Here is a 24,400-nt window from a genome sequence, read left to right on the forward strand (position 1 = left end):
GGGCCTCTTTAACAAAGTACAAGTCCACAGGTAATTTAAAAACAAATAGTTTTAGAGCATTTCAGATTCAAAGGTTTGAGGTCATATCTTATACCCCATTTAACAGCATACAAATGACCATTTCCAACAAACACTAGTTGAAAGCATCCATTTATTGACAGTCAGATCTATAAAGAAACATGATGCACATGCATGTATTCCCTTTACTCTAACTCAGTGATCAGGCAGTTGAATCATGATCCTCTGTCTGTATGGAGCACAAGTCAGCTGCACATAATGGATCACATGACAGCAGTGTTAAGGATGTGCCCCCCACACACCAGAGAAAACATTTGAATGACATGTTGCTTTGGATGCATGGACCCAAGATTACTCTGGTGTTGTTGCTTATGTTAGAGGACTGTTCTGTGCTCCATGTTAGCACATCTGGAATGAGCAGCACAAGCACACACACTACAAAGAGGCAGACAGCAGTATTTACAGTCAATGTGATGTGAACACAACATAAAACTTAAAACTGGGTTTTATTATTATTAAGGCTGATCATCACTGTTACATACTGTTGTATTCTTTTCCAGGTAAATCCAAAAACCTACATTCGTCAAGTTTAGAAGTAGAAGGGAAAAATGTTTTGTTTGTTTCTTATAATACATAGGATTTGTAGAGCACTTTTCCTAGTGCTCAAACGCTTGAGTTATGTCTTTGAACTACACATAAGGATCCCGGGGTTAAATCATGGTCCGAGTTCTCCTTCCCAAAAACTGATGCTGCATTCACATTCTGTCAGAAAAATGGTTCACCTCACTTCCTACTGAAAGATGTTGTTCATCACCTGCAGATGTGTTTGTCTACTTTGGGCTTACATTGCCTTAGTTGTTTGCTGTAAACCATCAAGTCAAATATAAATGCATGTTTGTTCAGTTCAAATTCCCACTAAATGTGAATACAGCACGAATCAAGTAACCTCTAAAAAGAACACGTCCCATTAATATAGCTCCCTTCATCAGGACTCAGCCCTTGGTGCATTTGAAACAGCAGCGGTCAATTTTCCCCTTTTACATGAGACAGTAAACTCACACTCATCATGAATCTCCTTATTTACATCATCACAAAATCTAATAAAAACACTTTGATTCATAAATGAACGCTTATAAAGTAAGCAATCAATTCAACCTATATAGATATCGTAAACATAAACAAATCTACATTAAGTTGATTCCTATACATTTGTGCACTACAATAAGAAAACAAATCATAACAAAACTGTCATTGGAGCTTGGCACATTGGCAGCAATGTCTAAAAAAAGTCCAATACTATTTGACATAGTTAAATTCAATATCTGTACAAAAAAAATAATCTAATTTCCACATGATTCAAATGTTTTTTTGAATGGCTTGCAGCAACATCAGCACCACTACATTTGTACAGTTAGTAACAAAATTGCAGCGGTTACAGTAACTGAGAGTTAATCTACTTCCTCATGTCAGCAGAAGAATGTGGTCCTACTCATATAACCTGTTAACCCTAACCCAGGTCCACTTCCTGTCTGTCAGCAGTGACCTCAAAGCAAATTCATTCCTGAAGGGTTTACATGTGTTCACCAGTAGATGGCAGTAGTAGCCAAGAGGCCAAGAGGCTAAAGAAACAACTGATCAAGTGAAATGATTATTATTGTCTTTTTGTTCATTTTGCATTTATATCTGTTAGTTTTGTATGTCTTTGTAGTAATTGTATGTGTTTTGTATTCATTTTGCGCCACTTTGTGGTAGTGTACATGTCTTTGAAACTACCACAGAGACATGAAATGACAGTGTCTATATGGCATTGGATTTACCTTGCAACAGGAAATACTGTCACTTCGAACAGGGGTCCGGGGCCCCCGACTGCTTGGCCCTGTTTATCAATCTACACAAGCCTTTGAGGCGGGTCCCTAACCTTCCATTGGGAATTTAACATGACTATATTACAAATCATTTTTTGTTCTACTTCCGTAACATAAATCTATTGTATTAAAAAAAAACTAATCATATGAAGGAAAATACATCAGAAATACCTGATAACACAAAGCATTCAAGCCATCAATCAAATACAAAAATATAGCGTAATGCCCTAAAGTGACTAACCTTAATTAAACATAAATACATCTAACAATGTAGAAATCTGAACAAAACCAGTCCTGTATCAGCTGCACGGAGAGGAAGTGTTTCCCAACATGTGTGTTAGCAGCAGGTAACAAAACCATTCATACCGTTTATCCCTTATTCCTTATTCCTACTTTCAACAGGAACCCTGGCGCTCATTTTAACACCCAGTGTGCCAATTCACACACAGCACCTGACAGATAAAAGGAGGGAGGAAGTCGTCCTGGAGAGACAAAACAAATCCTATGGTGTTTATGCAGTGCTGTGTGTGTGTGTGTGTGTGTGTGCGTGTGTGCATGTGTGCATGTGTGCGTGTGTGTGTATGTGTATGTGTATGTGTATGTGTGTGTGTGTGTGTGTGTGTGTGTGTGTGTGAGAGAGACTAGACCAGAGCTCTCAGGGGGAAGGACAGGGCGGCTCCTATGGACAGACCGAGGGCCAAGAAGAAGGTCATCAGGGCTCCAGCAGTCTCTCCGTCCTTCTTATCCACCAGCCTGAGGACGGAGGAACACAGGGTCAGACATGATCACCACACTGGGGCTTTTGTTGAGGCTCGGCTTGTTGTTTGTGTCGCAGGTACGCAATGTTGCCATGGTGATAGAGCTCAAACAGAAGTCATTTTGGACACACCTTGTTGTTGCGTTCAAGGGGACTCAGAGATGTATTATTAGTTGGCTGCTGCTGCTTTATGGGGTATATTTTAAGTTAGAATCATTACCGTCCAACATGTTGAAATCATCTTTGGCTTTACTCCACGACTTACAAATAAAATAGTATAAAAATAAACAAAAATACAAACATATGGAAAGCTTATATGCATTTAAATACAGTTCAATTAAGCAAATTCAGCCTAGGGTGGATTAGAAAAAGGAGTCCAGCGGAGGCGTTTCAGGCAGGAGGGAACACATGGATTTCAGCCTTTGCAGAAACCTATACAGAACCACACACACCTATACAACACACTACAGGGAAGGGAAAAGCCCCAAAAGCACAACAGGGCCCCTTTAATAAACGTGTTGGTATTCAGTACGTCTGCCGCTTCTTTGTTTCCCTATCATTTCCCTGGACATTTGAATGCCTCCATATTTTACATTCAAATGTCTGTAGGGTCCATGTCCTAAAACAACATGCTTTCCAGCAGATTCCTGCAAACCATTTCCAGAATATTCTGACACTGCTGAGGTCTTTACACTTCCTGAGTACATTTAAGGTTATAATTCTTAAGCTGTTAATGACACTTTACCTCTCTGTAAAGAAGTTAAAGTTGCTTGTTCTAACTCACTGGTCTCAGCTTAACTGTTGACTGTCCTACAGCTGTATTCAGTTACAGCTGTGTAACCCGACCTTTCCACTGCTGCTGTTTCACATTCAGGCATTCAGCGTCCATAAGTAGGCCAGGGTGACCTGGATGTGTGCCTGAAATGATATGAAACTATTTAAAATCATAAGCTACAAACATTCACAGGAGTAGTAAGAATGGTTGAAGTGGGGATCAATTGTTGGAGTATTTTCTATGGTTTTATTCTATATGTTTTTCATATTTAGTTTCCACTTGAGTTAATGTTAGTTATTTTAATGCACATTCTTTTGTAAAATCTCCATTAAGGAACAAAACAAAACCCACAATACGTATGACAACATGGTGCAGTTTTATAAAGCATTGTTAATGTCTGCAAACAAAACTTAGCTCTGTCTAAAAGTCTCTTTTTGGGTGTATTACATTTGTAACTATATTATTAAGCTTCATACATTGAAACCCTCTTAGGTTGGAGCATCCTTGAACATAACATGATGAGCTGAAACAACAAACAGTCAATATACTGTAGTTGGGTATGCTGCAAAACCAACATTTGACACAGCAGTATTAGGTATGACGTAGCAACATTAAACCAGAACCAAAAGATTACCACATAAGAATAAATCGTATAAAAACATATATGAGAGTTATTATAGTTGTGCAGTTGTAACTATGGACGAGTATTGACATGTGTGTTTTTAATGTCACATCTATGCATGAAAGATTCAGTAGTTTGGACTCACTGAGGAGCGTAGGACATGGACAGGCAGACGAAGTATCCGCTGGACAGAGAGAAGAGCGTCATGATGATGGCGAAGGCAGCGTCGTGGCTGAAGAAGACGGGCAGGAAGGAGCGGGTCTGGACGTTACAGAGCATCAGCAGCGGGACGAACACCACCCTGCAGACCACGAGCAGCGGGAACAGACGAGACTCCTTAGCAGGCTGCGAGGAGACAGGTGGGAGGAGATCAAGGGGTTAAAAGCTTTTAATGACATCAGGTAGAAAGAGGAAGGGCGGGAAGTAGATTTGAAACAGTTGGGGATGTTTTTAAAAAGAATAAGAGAGGGAAAGGCAATATATCTTACAGTTCATTCTAAACTATCACATTCCTTGCGTGTGCAATATTTAAAAATGTCAGCAGGGAGTGACATACACACAATTTCCATTGTAAAACATGCTTTGTGACCTATGTTAAACTCAAATTACAGATATATAAAGAGTAGATGTAGAAATTGTTTTATTAGATACTCACCCAACATATGAAAGTGGTGACGGTCCGACCGAACCAGTCGTTGAGGTTGAAAATCAAGAAGCAGCACACTGAGATGAAGAAGCGCTCTGAGGGGAGAACAAGCATCAGGAGGAATAGATGTAATCATTTCACAAGAGATAAACTGTTAATACATGAGTATAGATATCCAGTAGTTGAGCAGAGATCTAACTGGAAATACCCCATTTTCCTGGGAAGGAGGTCTTGACATCTACAGTGACAGCGGGGAAGACGGACAGAGTGACCGTGAACACAACGTCACGCAGAACGCCATCACCCAGATCTAAACCAAAGAAAACAGACAAAATATTTCATACATTTAATGGGACTTAGATGCTTTGATTCTAAATGCTTTCATACAAGAAATGCAGCTCAAAGTGTTTCACAATAAGGGAAGTAAAAAAAAGTGATACAAAAATAAATGTAATGGATAGAATCCTCAAGACATGATAAAACTTATTTTTGTATCGAAAAAAGTTGAATCAGTATCCCTATTTGCAACACGCACATATACATCAATAAGAACTATAGCAGAATGGAAACCTGTACCCTCTTTTCCACTCTGCTCTTATGTTCTCATTTATTTTCTACATCAGTGGTGGAGATTTGAATAGTATTTTGCCTTGAGTGTACTCTGTACCAATCGGTGCTTAGGTCTCTGAGGCCTCCTTCACACGGGAACGTTTGCGTTTATGCACAGTATGCGTATTCAAAAAAGTCTTCCGTTCACATGCATTCGTTTCATTTAACGTGTCTGTTCAAACGAGGCCGCTGGAAACGCTGTAGTACATATGCCTGGACTGTAAGTGGCGCTGTAACTTCCGCCAAAATACACCAAAAGCAGCGAAGAAGAGCAGCCTGGAGCAGCCCCGCAGCAATGTTGCCATGGCTACCCTTCTGTTTATGCCCCGCGGTGTATTTAGCAACATGTAGTTCATGTAATTCTCCATGTCCACTTGTTGCTGATGGTTGTGGTAGAGGAGCTGTAGATGTTGCACTAACATCTGTAGTATGGTCAGTAGCAGTAGCACTAGCAGTAGCTACTGACAGGAGGAAGTGTGTGTGGCGATTGCTGGTATTCAGCGGGATATAGTCATTTCCTCAGCATATGGATAAATGCAACGGGGAAGTTAACTGAAAGAAACCAATCTGTGGATATTGCATCGACCGACCAAGAAGCACGTCTCTGTGGAGAGGACGGCTCAGAAAGAGAGATAATCTCTACAAACACCGGGTGAGATCGCTCCTTTGTCAATATAATGGATCAATGCATGAAATCTGACTCTGTTTATTTTGTTTAAGGAGTATATTGGGCGTTAACAATTCTGGTTTGCCTTTTATAATATTATTTCATTCAAGAACCCCTTGTGCGTTTAATTATCACAGCTATTTTTGATAGTTGCTACAGCAGTGAGCAGGAGAGGTGGGGAGAGGCGGGGCTATCGCAATTTTTTCAGGAAATATTCGTATAGAGGTGATTACACGGACTCGGTTGACCCCCCAGAGCGTTTCGTTTGCAAATCTATCCACCTTGGGACCCGTTATCGTTTGTGGGGTCAGTTTCTATCGGCCTCGTGTAAATAATAGGGCTATACGCAAGAGAAACTATGCAGATACAAGCAGTTTTCTCCTCGTGTAAACGGCGCCTCAGGCTACATATAAACACAAAAGGATCTTCTTTCCCAGTATCTTTCAGCTACTTCATAACGTGTTCCCAAGGGTGTAACCCAGTGTTTATCTGTGTCAGGCCCAACCCTGAGAGCCCTGGGAGAAAAACAACACCTTGTGTAGTAGCTGAGATAAGTCTTGTTGTCACAGTCAAATCTAATGAATAACCACTGATTGAACTTAACACTTAAATTGACATTTAATTAAACCAATTTCAAAGAATTGCAGCAGTGAATAAATGTGAAGCACACAGAAAAGAGTAACTGTTAAATTGTACCATCAAACCTCAGGGTTACCTTCTTAAAGACCTCTACGACGGAGGCTTTGGCCTGCCCCTTCTCCTCCTGCTCCAGCGACAGGAAGGCGGGCTTGGGCCGTTCTGTCCCGGGGTCTCCCTCCACCTCAGCCCCCCCCTCTGGGCTGCTGATGGTCGCTGTGCCGTTAGCATGGCCGTTCAGCTTGCCATTCTCCACTGTGCTGCTCTCTGAAATTCAACATTTATTCTCTGTTCCATTACCACATCAAATGGTTGTTGTTCATAATGTATTTGGAGGAAATAGATCAAATATGACATGGGAATTTGTGAATTATTAGTTTTTGAGCATCCAAAGAAAACAGCCAAAAACCACAGTGTGGGCCTCTTTGAGTGAGGGACTCTTTGTCTGCCAGGACTCTAAATTGGATAAATGGAGGGACAACTCACTTAACGAGATAATGTCCACTGAATGGGTTACATTCAACCAGACAGTGAGGCACAGAATCATGGACTAAGTCGCAAAGCAAACGAGTTCTCTCACTGTCAGACAAACATTTCCTTATCTTGATTCTACAAACAAAAAGAGCTTGTACTTTAAAATTGGAACAGATGATGAAAGGTGTCCCTTTGGTTCCCACTTGGATACAAATAGCATTAATTCAGAGGGTGTGAAAAAGAGTTTGTTGAAGCCAAAATCCCACCTTTCAGCAACTCGTCCGTGGCGCCTGCCTCATACTTGACGCTTTTGTTCAGATAATGCTGGGCAAACTCCTGTGTGGAAGCAACAGACAGCAAACATTTGAACTCACAGCTAAAATAAAACATGGAAACAAGTAAAAACATGATTGAGGCTGTTTGGTTAATAGCACTATAAACTAGAAGTAGATTATTTCATTCTTCATTTATTTATTTAAATGTGTGCTGAAGTTTTTACAGACATTTTTTTCCCAATAAATGAAGCAAACACTTTCTTAAAAAGCCTGATTGTGTATTTACAAATCATGGTTCAACAAAAGAGATGATAGCCTAGTTAAGGTAAGTTTGAGTGCATTGTGGGTAATGTAGTGCTGAGTTGGGAACTGACCAGGCGGGGCAGCAGGACGTAGCTGCCCAGCGTGACCAGCGTCCCGACACATGGCGTGATGAAGTAACCCAACGCTGCCGTCTCAGAGTCCGCGTCGCCTGAGTGACAAACGTAAAGAGAGCTGATTAGAAACATGCGCCGTGTCTTTGAAATGAAACAGAGTGTGCTGTGTGGTGTCACGCTGATTTGACAGCCGCTTTGAATGTCTTCTGTTACTAAGCAACTGGGGATTTGGCACCAGGGGGAGTTTTGTGTGTGTGTGTGGGTGGCTCACTGGCGATGGCGAGCAGCATGGCGATGGCAGCGAAGGTCCCGGCGAGGCCCTGGCCACTCATGAACACCGTGCTGTACTTCTGAGGCAGGAGACCCACCAGGCCGAAACAACTGCCCTGCAGCACGGCCCCGAAGGCTGCGGAGAAAAAGCATCATTTATCATGGTCTTTTACGTGTGTAACGGCAATAGACTGTATATGGTTACGGCTGTATGTGTTCCCTGTGCATATTCCCCCTCCAGTAGCTCCGCCCAGGTGTGCTGCATTATTGTGACGAGCTGCTCTACGAGGTGCACCTGAGCTCAAAGGCTCCAGTGCCAGCAGCAGAAGAGGATTTATTTTGATTGGTCAACTGCTTAGAGATGTCCCACCCCTTAGCCTATAACAAACAATGTGTTGAAGCCTAAGGCTGCGTTTCACTTCGGTTAAATGGATTCCTTGCGTCCCTCACTTGCGTCGTTTCCCTGTGACTAGTCCCTCCCACCAGGGAAGCATGGAGAGACGCAAGGAAACCACGAGAAGCAGGGAAATGAGTTTTAAGTGCAATGGGACGTCCTTTCCTCCGGAGCGTCACGTGAAGCGACGTCCGTTTGTGATGACGCTGCACAGCTGATCGTCTGACAGCAGCCAGCTCTGTCCCCGTTATTTTCACACACACCCTCGCCTCTGTTAGTACACATTTACTGACACAAACATGTGTATCATCTGTTGTAGACCCAAATAAATAAAATAAAATAAGAACTAATTCACAAAAAACATAAACGCCATTCTTAAAATGTATAAACGAACTATTAGTTTGGTTAATATTGATTACAGTGCACAATAGAAATAAAATAATTGTGAGAAGAAAAAGAGATATGTTATCTATCAAAACCCAGTTAGATTAACATTAACTGGATTGCACACTTTGTGTGGATATGTAGCAAATTAACATGTTAAATAGCACTTAATGACTGACTGAATGGAAATGACAATAAATGAAAATGTAAAACGAAAAAAGCGATCACGAAAATGTTTCCAATAAATGAATGAAATGATTTTTGTCCACTTTGTTGTTCAGATATATCACATATTTGTAACTGAATGATGCATTAATTGAAACAAAACACAGTATAAACTGAGGAGTGAGTCCCGTGAGTTTCATGTGTTTTCTTCACTCCGCTGGGAAACTCTGCTCTCCTGTCAAGAAGCATCAGATCAGTGCATGCGCTGCACCGTCCAATCAGTGAGCGATACACAGTAAGGGGGCGGGGCGAGTATCTGAGGATTTCATCGAAGGATGGTCTGGTGGTTCCTCGATTATAGCTCCTCCATTGTCGCTCCTCGCTCCTCGCTCCTCGGTCCTCCGGCAAAAATAAGGCCATTGGGACGTTACTCAAGATGGCGCAGACAAATCAACTTCCGGTGAGACCGAGACCGAGGAGCGAGGAAATGAAAAATAAGAGAAGTGAAACGCAGCCTAAGCCAATTGAAGCATCAGTGGTACATAGTGATGTCACGCCGCCTAAAGGTGGGACATAGCACATTCCTGTTCAAGGTACTGTAGAATGTAGTTAATGTGCTCAGTGACAGACTGTGGGACCTGTCGCATACAATAAGACTAGGACATTTTTTATGTAAAAAATGCAAACTTAAATGTACAAGCTTTAGTGTGGTGTGCAGAGGTCCTCGGGTATGGTGTGAGATTGATAACACTATAAAAAATGTATTTTTAAAAGTGCTTTAGGCAGCAGTTGTTAGGCATATACTGTATGTCAGTAAGTTTGAATACAATAAAGGCTAAAGATTTACACAAGTTTATCTTACTCTGGAATGCGTTTATATATATATATATATATATATATATCAGGGTTCATACACTTTTTCACCAATGATTTTCAATGACTTCTCAATGACCTTTACCTAATTTTCCATGACCAAAAAAAATTACCACTGAAAATTGTTTATTTGAACATGGAACAGGAAAATAAGGTCTGCATATGAAACATGTTGTGCCTATCTAAAACAAATCAAATAGTAGGCTTACTAGCTTCTACACACTAAAGCAACTGTAGTCAGGGATGCAAACTCATCAGGTATGAAAAAGGTGACAAGGATCCGAGCCCCCCCCCCCGACCCCATAACAGGAACATAGGAATAACAGAGGATGTTAGCAGTCAGAACAACTAAAGCAGCAGTGTTAATAATAACAGAAATGCTAAAGAGTCACATCTAATAGAAATATATAAAAGCATTTATTTTAATTGTGTAGCAGTCAGTTTATCATTTTGGCAGGACTGTTGAGCATTTTGAAAATGTATTTTCATGCCTCTGTGCAAGGCTTAGTCTTTCTATCTGTATAGCCACTGGTGTAAAGTAACTAAGTTCATAAACTCAAGTACTATACTTGGGTACCATTTTGAGATACTTGTACTTTATTTAAGTATTTCAATGTTTTGCTACTTTGTTCTTCTACTCCACTACAGTTCAGAGGTAACTGGTGTACTTCTACTCCACTACATGTATTTAACTCCTTTAGTTGCTTTACAGATGTGGATGAATGATGTGAAATATAATCAAGTGTTAAATCAGACTTTAGTTCCACCTGGAGTAAATCCACAAGCTACCCTGCAGTATACAAAGTCATTCAAACTAGCTGCACCTTTACCAGCTTTGAGAACACTTTCATGATCAATCATATCATATATATATTATTCTGAAATGGACCAATCTGCACAATGACTACTTTTACTGTCGCTACTTTCACTATATTTTGATGAGAATACTTTTCTACTTTTACTTGAGGAACATTTTGAATGCAGGACTTTTACTGAAACAGAGTAGGGTTAGGGTACTGTACTTCTACTTTTACTCAAGTACAAGATCTGAGTACTTCTACTTTTACTCAAGTACAAGATCTGAGTACTTCTACTTTTACTCTAGTACAAGATCTGAGTACTTCTACTTTTACTAAAGTACAATATCTATACTTATACCACCTGTTTATAGCCTATAAAAAACTATTAGAAAACGAAGGCTAAAGCTAACGTTAGCAGATAGTGACAATGTATGCTAGCTCAACGATTCCTTAAATAATATTGCGACAGAAAAACTTTTCAGTGCACATCACGCTCTGCCGCTCTGCTCTGAACACCTGAACGGCCCGTTCTAACAGCTGTTCACCAGCGGCGCAGTCTGTGCCACAGTGACTCCGCACAGTTACTGTTAACGAACGCACCGTAGATAATGTAGCTGACCCTCATCCCGGAGCAGCAGAGTTCAGCCGGCCCGACAGGCAGGAAGACTCGAGCACACAGCTCGCGCTTCATATATTAAAAAAATAACACCATGCGCGTCATGATGGCACATAACAGCTCGCGACCGCAGATTATTTCGGCGATTAGATCAAATGTAAATTATATTTGACGCAACTTTAGTTACATTTCCATGACTTTTCCAAAATGTTGGGAAAAATATTGTTTTCCATAACTTTTCCAGGGCCTGGAATTTGCATTTTGAATTTCCATGACTTTTCCAGGTTTTCAATGACCGTACGAACCCTGATATATATATATACCATTATTTTCCCTTGTAATGGGTCTGTGTTTAGACTGATGAAACAAATGTCTTGGGACCATTTAGGAGTTAGTGTTAGATAAGTCTAGTTGTATGGTATGTGGATGGTGTTTAGCTTGAAATGTTTCTGTATAATACATGAGATCTGACCGATTCATTACAATTACGTAAATACTTTATGTTTAGAGTCTGGGCCTCTATTCTCATCCATTTCACATTTCTCCATTATGACTTATGATTGTACGTGTTTTTTAAAACTTGTAAATAAATCAAATCACATCAAATTAAAACACATGCACTCTCAGCCTTCAGGCTTCTACTCTCACACACACACTGACTTACAGTTGATGAACCAGATAGTAGCCATGGTGACGGAGAAGAAGCGATCTTCCTCCATGGGCACCTTGACGATCACTGCTGTGAGGATGAAGAGCAGCAGGATGAAAACCAGGCTGCCTGCGATGCGCACTGCCTCTGATATCCTGAAACAAGAAATATGTCATTCAAAGAAACATCAAACATCAAAATGGATAAGATATAAACTTCATTTATTTCACATATTATTTATTTTGTAGAGATCACCATTGGAGCTTTAGTAGACTATTTACACAATGATGTATTTGATCAATAATCATGAGTAATGGAGATTTAATGACTGGGTTATGTCAATAAAAACAGTTTTTAAATGACATCACTTTGCTGTAATGCAGCCTTTCATACCAGGGAAAGACAACACTTAAGATATTACAATATCTCAGTTCTAACAAGATATCAAGTCTCATATTGCCCAGTCCTATATACACCACAGACAAATATTTTGGCACGGAAACACGTTATATGTCGACTTTGTTAAGGCAAATACCTAAAGTCTAGGATTCACAACAATTCATTACTTTTATTGAACATAAACGGAAGATTGAAATACTTATGTGTATAGCAAAACAGCTTTATTTCCTATAAAGCTTTTGGCGAGTACCGATATCAACATCCCCTGACTCTGAATGACCTTCTAACCGTGTCACTGACCTATGGTACAGGAAGGAGTTGAGCAGGGTGAACAGCAGCAGGGGCAGCTGGGACAGCAGGGTCATCCAGTTGTTGAAGTAGTACTCTTTGCGGACCACCACCGTGGTGCCGTTGCTCCATTCTGTCGGGTTGAGGCGATCCTGGAAATACTGCAGCCCAGAGGAAACGAGAAGTTGGATTATTACTATGTCAAATAAACCAGCATACAAATACAGTATACTATATCAACCTACCATGGAAAATGAGTTATTGTTGTCAGCATCACCTTAACATTCTATTCTGTTTTAAATGTACAAGTTCAGTCAAGTTTTTATAATTTGTAATCCAATTGAGTTTATTCACTCAAAACAACTCCCAGAATGCTCTTTTGGACCACAACAGATATATTGCACATACCTTTTAAAGTATTTTGTCCTTACTTTATTGTAACTTTTCTATTGCATATTTATGTATGTTGACTTTTGCTATATACATTTCATGCAATATTATTGCTCTTTATTTCTCTTACAATGTTTATAAGTAAGTGAAAACCTAGTTGGCAATGAACCTGTATTTACTTCCGATAAAACCAGTTTGACCACTCTGCTTTTTAAGTGCAGGAATAGTTCAATTGTTGCCTATTTGAAAGCTGTACTAATTTGCCTTTACATCAAACATGACATGGATGACTGTGCGATATGAAATACGTTTCACTTCGATATTTCCCTCAGGAGTTGTTGGTGAAAGCCCTACCATGTGGATCACATGTTCCACTGAGATAAGCCACATAGTTACCTAGAGTCATATGATAGTGTCTGGATGTATGGGTCGCTATAGGTCATTACCCTTTAACACCCTACACAATCTAGATATTTTCTTGAAAGAGATTAGTATCCATAAGCCGTAGTCATCCATTTAGCATGTGATTCTTTAAGAGGTTCAAGTGAGGAACCACAACATTTTCTATCTGAATGGGAAATGATGAGAAACTACCATGTTTTTGACTGAGTCTGTTTCTGTTCATGTTATAAAACATCGAAAGGCGCAGATAATGGGTCAGTTCCACTGTATTTGAGGGATTAAGTCGTTGCCATGTTTTTACCAATGAGGCAGTCATGAAGAAGTTCCATGGTAGCAGCGTTCCCAGGCCCAGAATGAAGAAACAGATCCCCACCAGGCAGCCCCTGTACATGCGAAGTAAAGATCAATACATTGAAAATGGTTTACAATACAGAATGTAGCAGTACTGGAAATGTAATGTATCAACAAGGGCTGTCAATGTTGAAGCGTTAAGGCTCGCGATTATTCTGGAAACATTAATGCGTCAAAAAAAATATTGGAAATGTATCATATTACAAAGTTTGACCCCAATTACATCCTACATATCCAGCGCAGATGAGAGCTGGTACAAGCTTCCTGTATTGATTTGACTGGAGATCACTAGACGTCAGTAAAAACCATCACCCACTCTGTGTAACACCACAGCTTAACCATGACAAAAAGGTTCTGCACTCGTTCACTTTCAGTGTGGTAGAAACGGAGGAGAAAGGCATTTTGCTGAACCATGCACTCGCCATTTTTATTGAAGTTGTAGAGGAGTGGGAACAGTAAGTGTTCGCAGTATGATAGCGGTAGAGAGAATATGCCCTGTGTAGCTCGCATTATACAGAGGGGAATGCTTAAGCTTAGTGTAGGAAAATTGGCGCACTCTAAGCCAATAATTCAGAAATCATGTAATAGTGAATTCAAAAACCCTCCGATTTCTCTTTCTAGTTTGTCATTCATTTCTTTACTACAACATCTCATACGTTTTTGCCTCACTTCCCACCAAAATACAAGTCAATACTAATATTTAAACTTGTGATTATCATAATTAATTATGAAATGTTTTAATCCATTGACACCACTTGAATTAACATTCTGATATAACCTCTATTTACGGTACCTTTCCAAAGCTGGATTTCAAGTGCTTTTATATGCAGGATAGATTCACATGCACGTGAAACAATAGGTGCGTTCACACCGGAGTACTTTGGTGTACTTTTCCCACAATAGTTCATCAGAACTACGATATATTTGCGTTCACACCAAAAAGCCCCAGGAACTAAAGTAGCTCAACTTAGTTCGCGAGACTCGCTTTTCAGTCCCTGCCACAGAGCAGGGTCTTTCGTGGGAGAAAGTAGTTCGTACGTCTGATTGGCTGTGCGGAATGCAAACCACGCCCGTTTGACTCAGAATTTTTTGTTGTAAGCGGCCATTGTATTTCCTCGCTTCGCAGCACACACGAAGAGATTCCTTTTGTGAAAGCAGTTATTATAGCAACACTAAATAAATCAATTGGAGCGGTGGAGTGATGAGGATGAGGATGTGTCTGCGCTTCTGGCGATTGACTCGGAGGACGCGAAGCGCCACATTCCGAAGCTTCTACTGAATGCAGTTTCTGTGGCTCTGCAAAGTTAGCAGACCTGGCACAGTCATGTCGGGACGACTACCAAGGTAAAATAAAATACATGCACTGCACTGTTTTAATCTGCACAATACTGGTCTTAGATGTACTTTTATTTGCTCAGTAGATCGAGCTAGCCACGGTAGAACTTGCTAACGTTAGGTCCAAGCTGGCTAATAACATCTAGCTAGCTAGCTATTCTCATCCATGCCCGCTATGAACACGTTTTGACTTGTGAATAAGTGTGCAATGTTCTGTAATTTGCTTCACTAACTCATGGCACTAATCGTGTGTTTCAGGCGAGGTGTTTCTCTCAGGATTAGAAACTAGTTTTCCCCTCCGGGATAACTCGATAATATAACGTTAGCAATTAGCATGCTAGCTGGACCTGTGTGGCTACACTGAGGTAAACAATAGATTGTAGTTGCTCTAATTTCAAGTAATTTGCAACATTCATTCTACATGTTAATGGTAAAAGCTTAAACAGTTGATTACCTGCATGCCACAAAGACTGATGTTCTAATATTTTTGCACATTTAAGTAGAAATGTAATTGAAATTCTATTTACTGGCTTAACATTGTTCCTTCTCATAGTATTATCCTAAATAGTTTGACCTTGTTTCCTCAGAAGGCTTCTCAGACTACATGGAGGATCCCTCAGAGAAACACAGTTTCCACGTTCAGTTCCCCCCCGCTGAGAGTAGGCAGCCTGCGCCCGGTCAGCGGACACCATCAGGACCACTATCTGATCACAGAGGATCCCATCCTGACCGCTGCTGCCATACTGCAGCAAACAGGAGGGAACGGAGGTGAAAACACACTTTATACATTTAGATATGTGGAGCACAAAGAAAAGTGTTGAGTTTAACTATAAAAATATTAGTTTCAACTAACCTAATACCGTTATATGAACTTTGCTGTGTTTTCAGCGTAGCTTTGTAAAGGTAACATTTAGCAGCTAAACTGTGGATAACAAGTAAACCACATTGGTTTGTTATTCAATATGGCCACCAAAAGCTTTTTGAATCATTACATGTCACTTGTTAGACGCTTTTATCCAAAGCTTACCTACTCAATACTGTGGGCAATCCCCACAGGAGCACTTTGGGGTGAAGTGTCTCGGGGACACAACGACATGCTACACCCTACCCCTACACACTACCCCTCCGTTTGCGCGTTCGCGCGGAGGGTCCGCCACATTAAGTGCTGTTCCAAACCAACGAGTGTGGAGAGGTGTGGAGGGGGAGTGGGCTATCAAGCCCTCAAACAGCGAGTCTGCATCGGTGCTGACTTGAGACCGGTCTCTACCTGACCGGAGTCACGCTGTGTGTGTCCGTCAGGAAACACGCTGTTAAAAAGTAGTTCCAGCAAACATCCACTGATAAACTGCGATGTTAACAACCTCATGATAACCTCATATTTTTTTAACTTAGGATCATACCTGTGTTTAGTCTAGAAAAAGGTAAATGTGTGCATTTTATTATAAAGTTGTGTATATTTACAGACTGTTGCAAAAACTAAGAAGCTTATAAACATCAGGTTTAAAACTAAAAGAGCTTTACAAAAAAGTAACACAATGAAAGATGTTTGGAGTTTTATTTGAGTTATTAATTTACATTTTTTGTCTAAGAGAAGCTGATTTGAAACCGTTGTTACATACAGTTACGGCATTTCCTGTTTCTGCCGGAGAGAGGGGAGTTTGTCCCAAAGCTTGCCGCTGTATTTACTCCCTCCATCTGACAGGAGGGAGCCTCGTTGAGCTGCGAGTGTGGCTACAGACGGAGTTCACTCCGTCACGGAGGGGTAGGGTCGAGGGAGTGGTTTGGGATTGGGCCTCAGAGGTGGAGATCGCCCACAGTGATGACTCTGACGTGGGGGGCTCTCTGTTATGGGCTGCTCCCCTTCTGGTATTTGGACAATGTTGTGTCGTTGTTGCGATTAAACTGATCTTGTATCTTGCATATTTCACCTTAGGAAAGTGGGCACGCGATGACAGCTTCCTTGACACCATGGACTGCCGTGCCATGGTCAGCAAGGAGAATGAGGACCTGCGTGCCAAGGAGATGCACGACGAACGGCTGCTGCATTCACACAAGGCCCAGGAATCGGACGACCAGCTGCTCATGTTGATGCAGCGCCATGCTGACTCGGCGGCGCCAGGTGGAGGTGTCGGCGCGCCAGGTGGAGCAACAAAATACCTTTCAGGCTGGGCTTCTGGCAGTGCTAAGCGAGCTGATTAAATCCAACAGGCCTTCAATACAAAAATTAAGAAAAACTTGTCGTCGTTGATAAACTGTACAATGACTTGTTGGGAGGCGTGTGGTGCAGTGGTCTGGTGCGTTGGTGTTCGGATCAGGGGAGCACAGGTTCAAACCCCACTGCAGTCAGGATGTCGTTGTGTCCCTGTTATTATATTGTTTTGATACTGACACTTATTGATCTGCTGCTGATAAATAAGAGAACCTACATTGCGATTAAACAGAAAATGTATCTTGCTTATTTCTCCTGACACTTTATGGTGACCTGTGTAGCATCCTATACATCACATGTAAGTGATTATTCTGATACCATCATGACACCATGAAACTGGCGAAGCTTTATTTATTGTGTCCCACCCCATATATGTGTCTTTGAAAAAGATCATTCAATTGTATTTCAAAATGGCGTCCATCAACACAAACACTATTTATAGAAAGATAAATGGTTAAGTTTGTAATTAACAGTGTTGTGAGTTCAATATTTTAATTAATTATAGTAAGGGAACATAGGAGGATATATAATAAAGGTGTTAACTGCTGAGCCTATTTACTGTGCAATACTACAGACATGTTAGTGGTATTATTTCTTATCTAACTCTTTCCTATGGTCAGACAAATCAGAAGTCATTTAAACAATTTCAGATTGTTCTTTTTGTTTCTCAATTGATTTTCCAGAATATGCACCACCTAGGCACAGACTTTATATCACAAATAAATGAATGACATGTACTACAGTAATTGATTATATTGATATTGCCTACTCAGATATAAATGTGTATAAAATGAAATCAATTCAAAGTTTCTTGCTGCTTTTAATGCAATTCATGGCTGCAGGGCAAACGTCCAAAATCCTTATTCTACAATCATTTAATCAAGACACTTGTGTATATTTTACATTAATTTGTAATAAACAAAAAAATATGAATGGTTGTCATCAAGCTGGGTCGCCGGTAAGGCAGTCCATTCCTCCCTGTACTCATCACCACGACGCTCACACAGGTTATGCAATACGCAACATGCTGCCACCTGGATTTTGATATTGTCCATGTTGCAGTCGTTTCGCTTCATCAAGCACCGCATATCTGGAACACATACAAAGACACAAATTAGCCCTACATAACTCCATAAATCCTACATTAGATAGTATTAATGTGATTTACTGAACGTACCATTGCTGTTCTTTGGGCGTGATAACGGTCATCATCCTCAGCTGACGAAACATGTCCATAGCGTGTGCTTGTCGCCGTCCAGTCCTTTTGTTAAGGCTTCTTAACCGCGATCTGTATTTGTGGCTGAGTTATTGGCTTAAATAACTCAGCACCAAAACCACAACTTCAGTCAACTCCATAGCGTGTCTGACTGAGGTCGGAAGGTAAACAGAAGCATACAGCGGAAGCGGAAGTTTTTTTTCTTCTTCTCTCGGTTTTTTGGCGGATTGCAACTTTAAGGTGCATACCGCCACCTACTGTACTCGCCGTGAAGTTGTTTGCGGCCTGCCAGGAAAAGCTAAGCAGAAGAAGAAGAAGTGACGTCAGCGGCTCATTTGCCTAATCCACCCCCAGGAACTCATTTTGGTGTGAACGCGATCTGCTTTAGTTCGTCAGAACTAAAAGAACTCTCATGAACTAAAGTTCTCAGGAACTACTGTGGGAAAAGTACTTGGTGTGAACGCGCCTAATGCAGCTTGTAAACAATGCAGCTTGTAAACCAGCACCACTCTAATTTGACCCCATATAAACTTCACTCTTTACCCGCCTACAGTACATCTACAAGAGGGCTGTATTAAAGAGCCATCTCCAGTTCTTGATAAAACTCTAGCTATTGTCTTCATGGAAAACTCTATTTTCTAACGGTACTTAGAGGATTTCTGTAATATCCATGTCAAAATGAGTACAATATGTCATAATACAAATATTTGAGATGGGATTATTTGAAGTATAATTATTTGAAGTATTGAAATGTTACATCCTTGCCTGACACAGAAACTGCGGTCGAGAGCAAAACAACAGTGAGGAACTCTGGTCGAGAGCAAACAGGGGGAAGTGAGAGTCTCACTTGCATCAAACTCACCGGTCCTGAGGAGCATCTGTCCGTTCCTTCATTCTGATGTAGGAAGTTCTGGCAAAACTGAAAGGGCAACAGGAGAAAAAAAAGGTCAGACACATTTGTATGAGTAACAAAGCCAGTAGTTGGTTTTCTAGACGCCCTTCTGCCGGGGTTTCACAACTTAGAGATGCAACTAAGGACCCATTTACATTCTAGCAAGAGGCTGCAAGGAGCTTGCGAGGGGCTGTCAAAATCTGTGTCCTAAGAAAGTAGAGTGTGTGTGTCTAGGAATTATGGAAGTACAGTATGTTGCATAACTTCTACTTATTAGTTACCTTAATCTCTTACAACGTATAGTTTAATGTCAGAAAGCCACTTGGAGAAGCAGTCACACACCAATTAAAAGACCACTTGACTAAGTGCAATACCTTTCCATTGAGCCTTGGAATCAGAACCCTGACGCTGGGAACAAATTGTTTTCCTGTTTAATGTACACACTCCAGGTACTTACTGGACCTGGACCTGGACACACACACACACACACACACACACACACACACACACACACACACACACACACACACACACACACACACACACACACACACACACACACACACACACACACACACACACACACACACACACACACACACACACACACACACACACACACACACACACACACACACACACACACACACACACACACACACACACACACACACACACACACACACACACACACACACACACACACACACACACACACACACACACACACACACACACACACACACACACACACACACACACACACACACACACACACACACACACACACACACACACACACACACGTTTGGCTGCTTGATTCAGACACACACTAGACTTACAATCATCCTACTTTCAGAACCTGCACTAGTTCCCAAAATACAGCGCAATAAGTCTCACACAAATTCAATACAAAGAAATGATTATGCGGAAGGAGGATGTGGCCCGCCTGACTAACACTTTTTAATCCTACTGACACCACAGTTTTTTTGCACCAATGTCTATGTTTCCAAGTGTTGTCAGTGCTGTCTACTTCCCTAAGCATTGCCTCCTTCTGCCCATGGAAAAAAGCAGGTGTGGCACAGGCGTTGGTAACCAGACACAAAAACAGCTCTGCAATTACCAGAGGCAGTTGAGTCAACATCCATCACACATCCTTCATTTTCCATGAATCACAGGGCTTGGGCACAATGCTTTTGATAGTGAAGTGAATATAAAAGCCTGTTTTCTCCCTGGTGATATGATTGGTTGCACAGCCTGCCTTTATCTCACAAGAAAGGATATGGTTTTCAAAGCCTGCACGCCAGTAAATCATTATCGTCAAATCTAGAAAGCAACAATGTGTAAGGCAGCGGAGAAGAACTAATGAGAGCTAGCTAGCAAATCATATGCAAAATGATCTTTAGGTCATACAACACCGTTTAATTGTATCAAACAATGGACAGGGTGGGAGGGGATCAGACTCCAATGGTACCAGTTACACTGCTTGGCTAGGAAACAATTAGAATTGACCGCCTGCTAGCTTTGATTGTATGGCTAAATAGAGGCTGTGATGTAGACAAAAACACTCTGCATAAGTGAGCAAAACCAGTCACACAACCAGCAGGGGGTTTGGTTTCTGTGTGTTTGATACAAGGGTGCACTGAAGTCAACACGGAGAAATGTCCAAGGGTAAGTTCAGGGCTCAGACTTTTCAAAGGTCCACTGTGTCAATAGGAATGTCAGCTAATTTAATCTTATTAATAGCCTGATATAAGCTGCTTAACATATGTGTATGAGCAGAAGTGTCCATTCCTTTGAAACACACATTTCAGTCTCTTTTTTTAAACTGTTTGTGTAGCTGAGAAAGATAAGATAAGACTTTATTGATCCCCATAGGACAGCTTTGGTTTTTGTAGAAGCACAAGGACAGAATAAGTACCAAAATAAAGAGAAAGTAAAAAAAAAAGCTTAAGACTAAGTAATCGATCTGCACACAGATAACTCTTCGGATGCGATTGTCAGAAGTGTACAGATATTTGGTGCCTGTGGGTAACTCTCCTCACACAACAGATGAATGTGAAGCAGCTGAAACAAGAGAAGCAACACTTAGCAAAACAGAGAAGGAGGACTTTAACATTCCAGTCCTTTTCTCCTTTTCTCTTTTACGTCTTTCAGCAACAAAATGCACAGGGCAGACAGGCTAAGCGGTTTCATTGTTTCATGTGTAAGACACCTCCTTCTACATTGAGGAAAAACATGAAAAAACGTGAGAACAATTCTGAAGGAACACTGAGGTGGAATGTTCAAACCTGTTTTTGCTGTTCAAAGGCATTACACTCTTTAGGTCTATATACTTCCAGCAGCTCGTTACACATGGTACACATAAACGTCACTGTTTTGTGAGCATATTCAGTATGTGTGATAATACCTCTTCTTTGCCGACACTTGTTGTTTATTTTTGATGGTTCCCACGAAGACATTTCAATGAGAATGTGTAGGATAAATAGCAGCCAAAATTGCCAAATGCTGTTGGACCCATTTATTTAGGGCTAACCCTGATTCATTTCCAGACAGCCAACTACTTACTGTACACTTTATCTTACTCAAGCCACTCTAATTTACATTTTCCAAGAAGCTCTCACTTATAGTAATTGAGTAACACGCGCACACACGCACACACGCACACTTCCTTCCTTTCAGTAGTAGCATTTTCTCTTACATGGTGTATTCATCTATGGTAAACAACATTGTTAAAATGGAGGAAAACAACACGCAGACCGCTGGAATCATTTATACACACTATTATTTTCTATGTTTACACACAAACACACCCACACACCAACAAGAAGCTGATTGTGAGCTGTCAGGCAGGTTCAAGCTGAACTAATTCCCCAAGGCAAAAATTATATAATTTAGGACTCACACCCAAAACAAACATTATCAATGTGGTCAATCTAAATCCATCTTTTTACCTTTAAGTATGAAGTTTAACAAAAAGTCGACATTCATCAAAATCTATATAGCAAATCCATGAGACCTTTTCAAAATCTCTTGACTGCAGTTTTCTCTCTCTGAAAAAGTGTCAATCAAATTCTAGAAGGCTTCTGTTTAATACTGAGTCACAGGAGATTAGAGCTCCTTACAATAAACCAGGCTGAGTCACAAAGACCATGTGTTCATGAGATGGCATGGGCCATGAGGCTTTTGCAAAGTCTTTACAAATAAAGTGCAAAATCTATCGAATCTAAGACTATGGTTTTCAAAGCCTGCAGGCCAGTAAATCATTATCCTCAAATCTAGAACGCAACAATGTTTAAGGCAGCGGAGCAGAACTAATGAGCCCTTACTAATAAAGTGCTAAATATATTCCCTGCCGAGTGATATGTATAGTAGTGGTGTTAAATGAAGTTAATTAATTGTCTCACTCAATAGTAGTATGCCTGCACTGTAACAGGAAACGTAATAAGCAGCAAATACACAACCAGAGATAGAGGAAGTACTCAGATTCTTTACTCTATTAAAAAAGTAGGAATATTACAGTGTTAAATACTCTGCATTCAAAATTGCATTTAAAAGTACTCAAAATGCAGAATGGCCATTTTAAGCCCCAGATATGTTCTTATTTGATTAAAATGAATGGTGCATTTATGTGTTCATCACTTGAATGTTGCACTTGGTAAAGGTGGGGTATTTGAATTGCTTTATTCACTACTGGGTGGCTTATGTGCATTGATTCATGTATTCTATAATAACGTAAATCTGCAAAGTAACTACATTTGTAAAATAAATGAGTTGGAGCAACATATTTGGAGCAACATATTTTTTACAATAGTTTATTTTCTTTTTTTGTCGTTTTTATTACAATGTATCTTCGTTAAATGTGTTTATGTAAGCACCATATACACCAAGGCAAATTCCACGTATGTGTTAACCTACTTCATAATAAACCTGTTTCTGATATAAAAAAGGATATTCCTAATGTTTATATGGCATGGCTAGCTTAACAATACACCTGCTCCGTTATGCGTAGAACAAATAAAGCACCGAAGATAAACCAACAGGAGGCTATCATAACTTAGTCCAGTAATGACATTCATTCTATTTAAAATGGCTGTTGTTAAATGAACGTTATATTGTTGGTGCAGTAGTTTGTACTCAGTCAGTCTGACACAGTAGTAGCAACGTTACTAAAAAGACACAGGGAATGACAGCCGTGTTGTCGTCGACATTCAGTAACCAGTTTTTTGACGCCATTAAAACTGTACATATAAAACACAGCGTTGCTACTATAAAACAACACTGCCGTATGTTAACATAGCCCTGTGTAAAGGCTAACGTGACAGAGAGACTCACCTTGGAAAATGTTGCTTTTAAAACTGTATTTTCATATTGTTCCCACGGTAAATGCAATGCCTTGTGATATCCAAAATGGTTCAAAATGATTCAATAGGAAAAACAATTAACGACTTTGTGTATTCGTTGCCCATACACGTGGGCAAATGGCTACGGCAGTTTATAAATCAGCTCGCTGTATGGTAGCTTCCACATGAGCGTCCATCGTCATAGCATCAATGCTTCAATGCTAGCATAAGCTTGAGCCTCCCACCCGTTCTTATTATACATCCATGCTCCCACCCCCCCAACAAAAAAAACACTTCCGGGGTCGTGGCACATAGCCTACCCGCGAAGTTTCATATTCGCGGGCATTTTAAAGCAGGCTGGCGGGCAGTATATGCCATGTGTCTTCCGTAGGTGTATAACACACCTTATATTAATTATTTAGTTTATTGGTCTTCTGCGCCCTCTGCTGGCCTACTCTGAGAACTGAAGGCAAAGCAAGGCTGGTTTATTTATATAGATATAGTACCTCTCAACACAAGGCAATTCAAAGTGCTTTACAAAAATAAAAGACATTAAGAGCATTAAGAAATAGTGTAGCGGTAACACATTATAAAATGGCATTTAAAAACAGTCATTAAAAAGCAAAGAGAATACAAATAAACATAAACCAAGCCAATATAGAATAACACAGGTTTAGATTACTGAATACAGTAACATTACTTT

The 24,400-nt window shown here is 40.5% G+C and overlaps 1 protein-coding gene across 1 annotated transcript; it reads right to left on the reverse strand.

The window, feature by feature from the left end:
• Positions 1 to 133: 133 nt before the first annotated feature.
• LOC117487720 (equilibrative nucleoside transporter 2-like) lies at positions 134 to 23,958 on the reverse strand. The gene is given in 14 exon segments (XM_034136372.1): positions 134 to 2,636; positions 4,183 to 4,382; positions 4,693 to 4,778; positions 4,892 to 4,969; positions 4,972 to 4,993; positions 6,675 to 6,862; positions 7,336 to 7,405; positions 7,719 to 7,816; positions 7,993 to 8,127; positions 11,888 to 12,027; positions 12,572 to 12,720; positions 13,653 to 13,734; positions 19,325 to 19,381; positions 23,690 to 23,958. Coding segments are annotated over 13 exon segments (1,392 nt in total). The 5' UTR covers positions 19,357 to 19,381; positions 23,690 to 23,958; the 3' UTR covers positions 134 to 2,524.
• Positions 23,959 to 24,400: the final 442 nt, after the last annotated feature.

This window comes from Trematomus bernacchii, unplaced genomic scaffold (genome assembly GCF_902827165.1).
Source record: "Trematomus bernacchii unplaced genomic scaffold, fTreBer1.1, whole genome shotgun sequence".
NCBI classification, from domain to species: domain Eukaryota; kingdom Metazoa; phylum Chordata; class Actinopteri; order Perciformes; family Nototheniidae; genus Trematomus; species Trematomus bernacchii.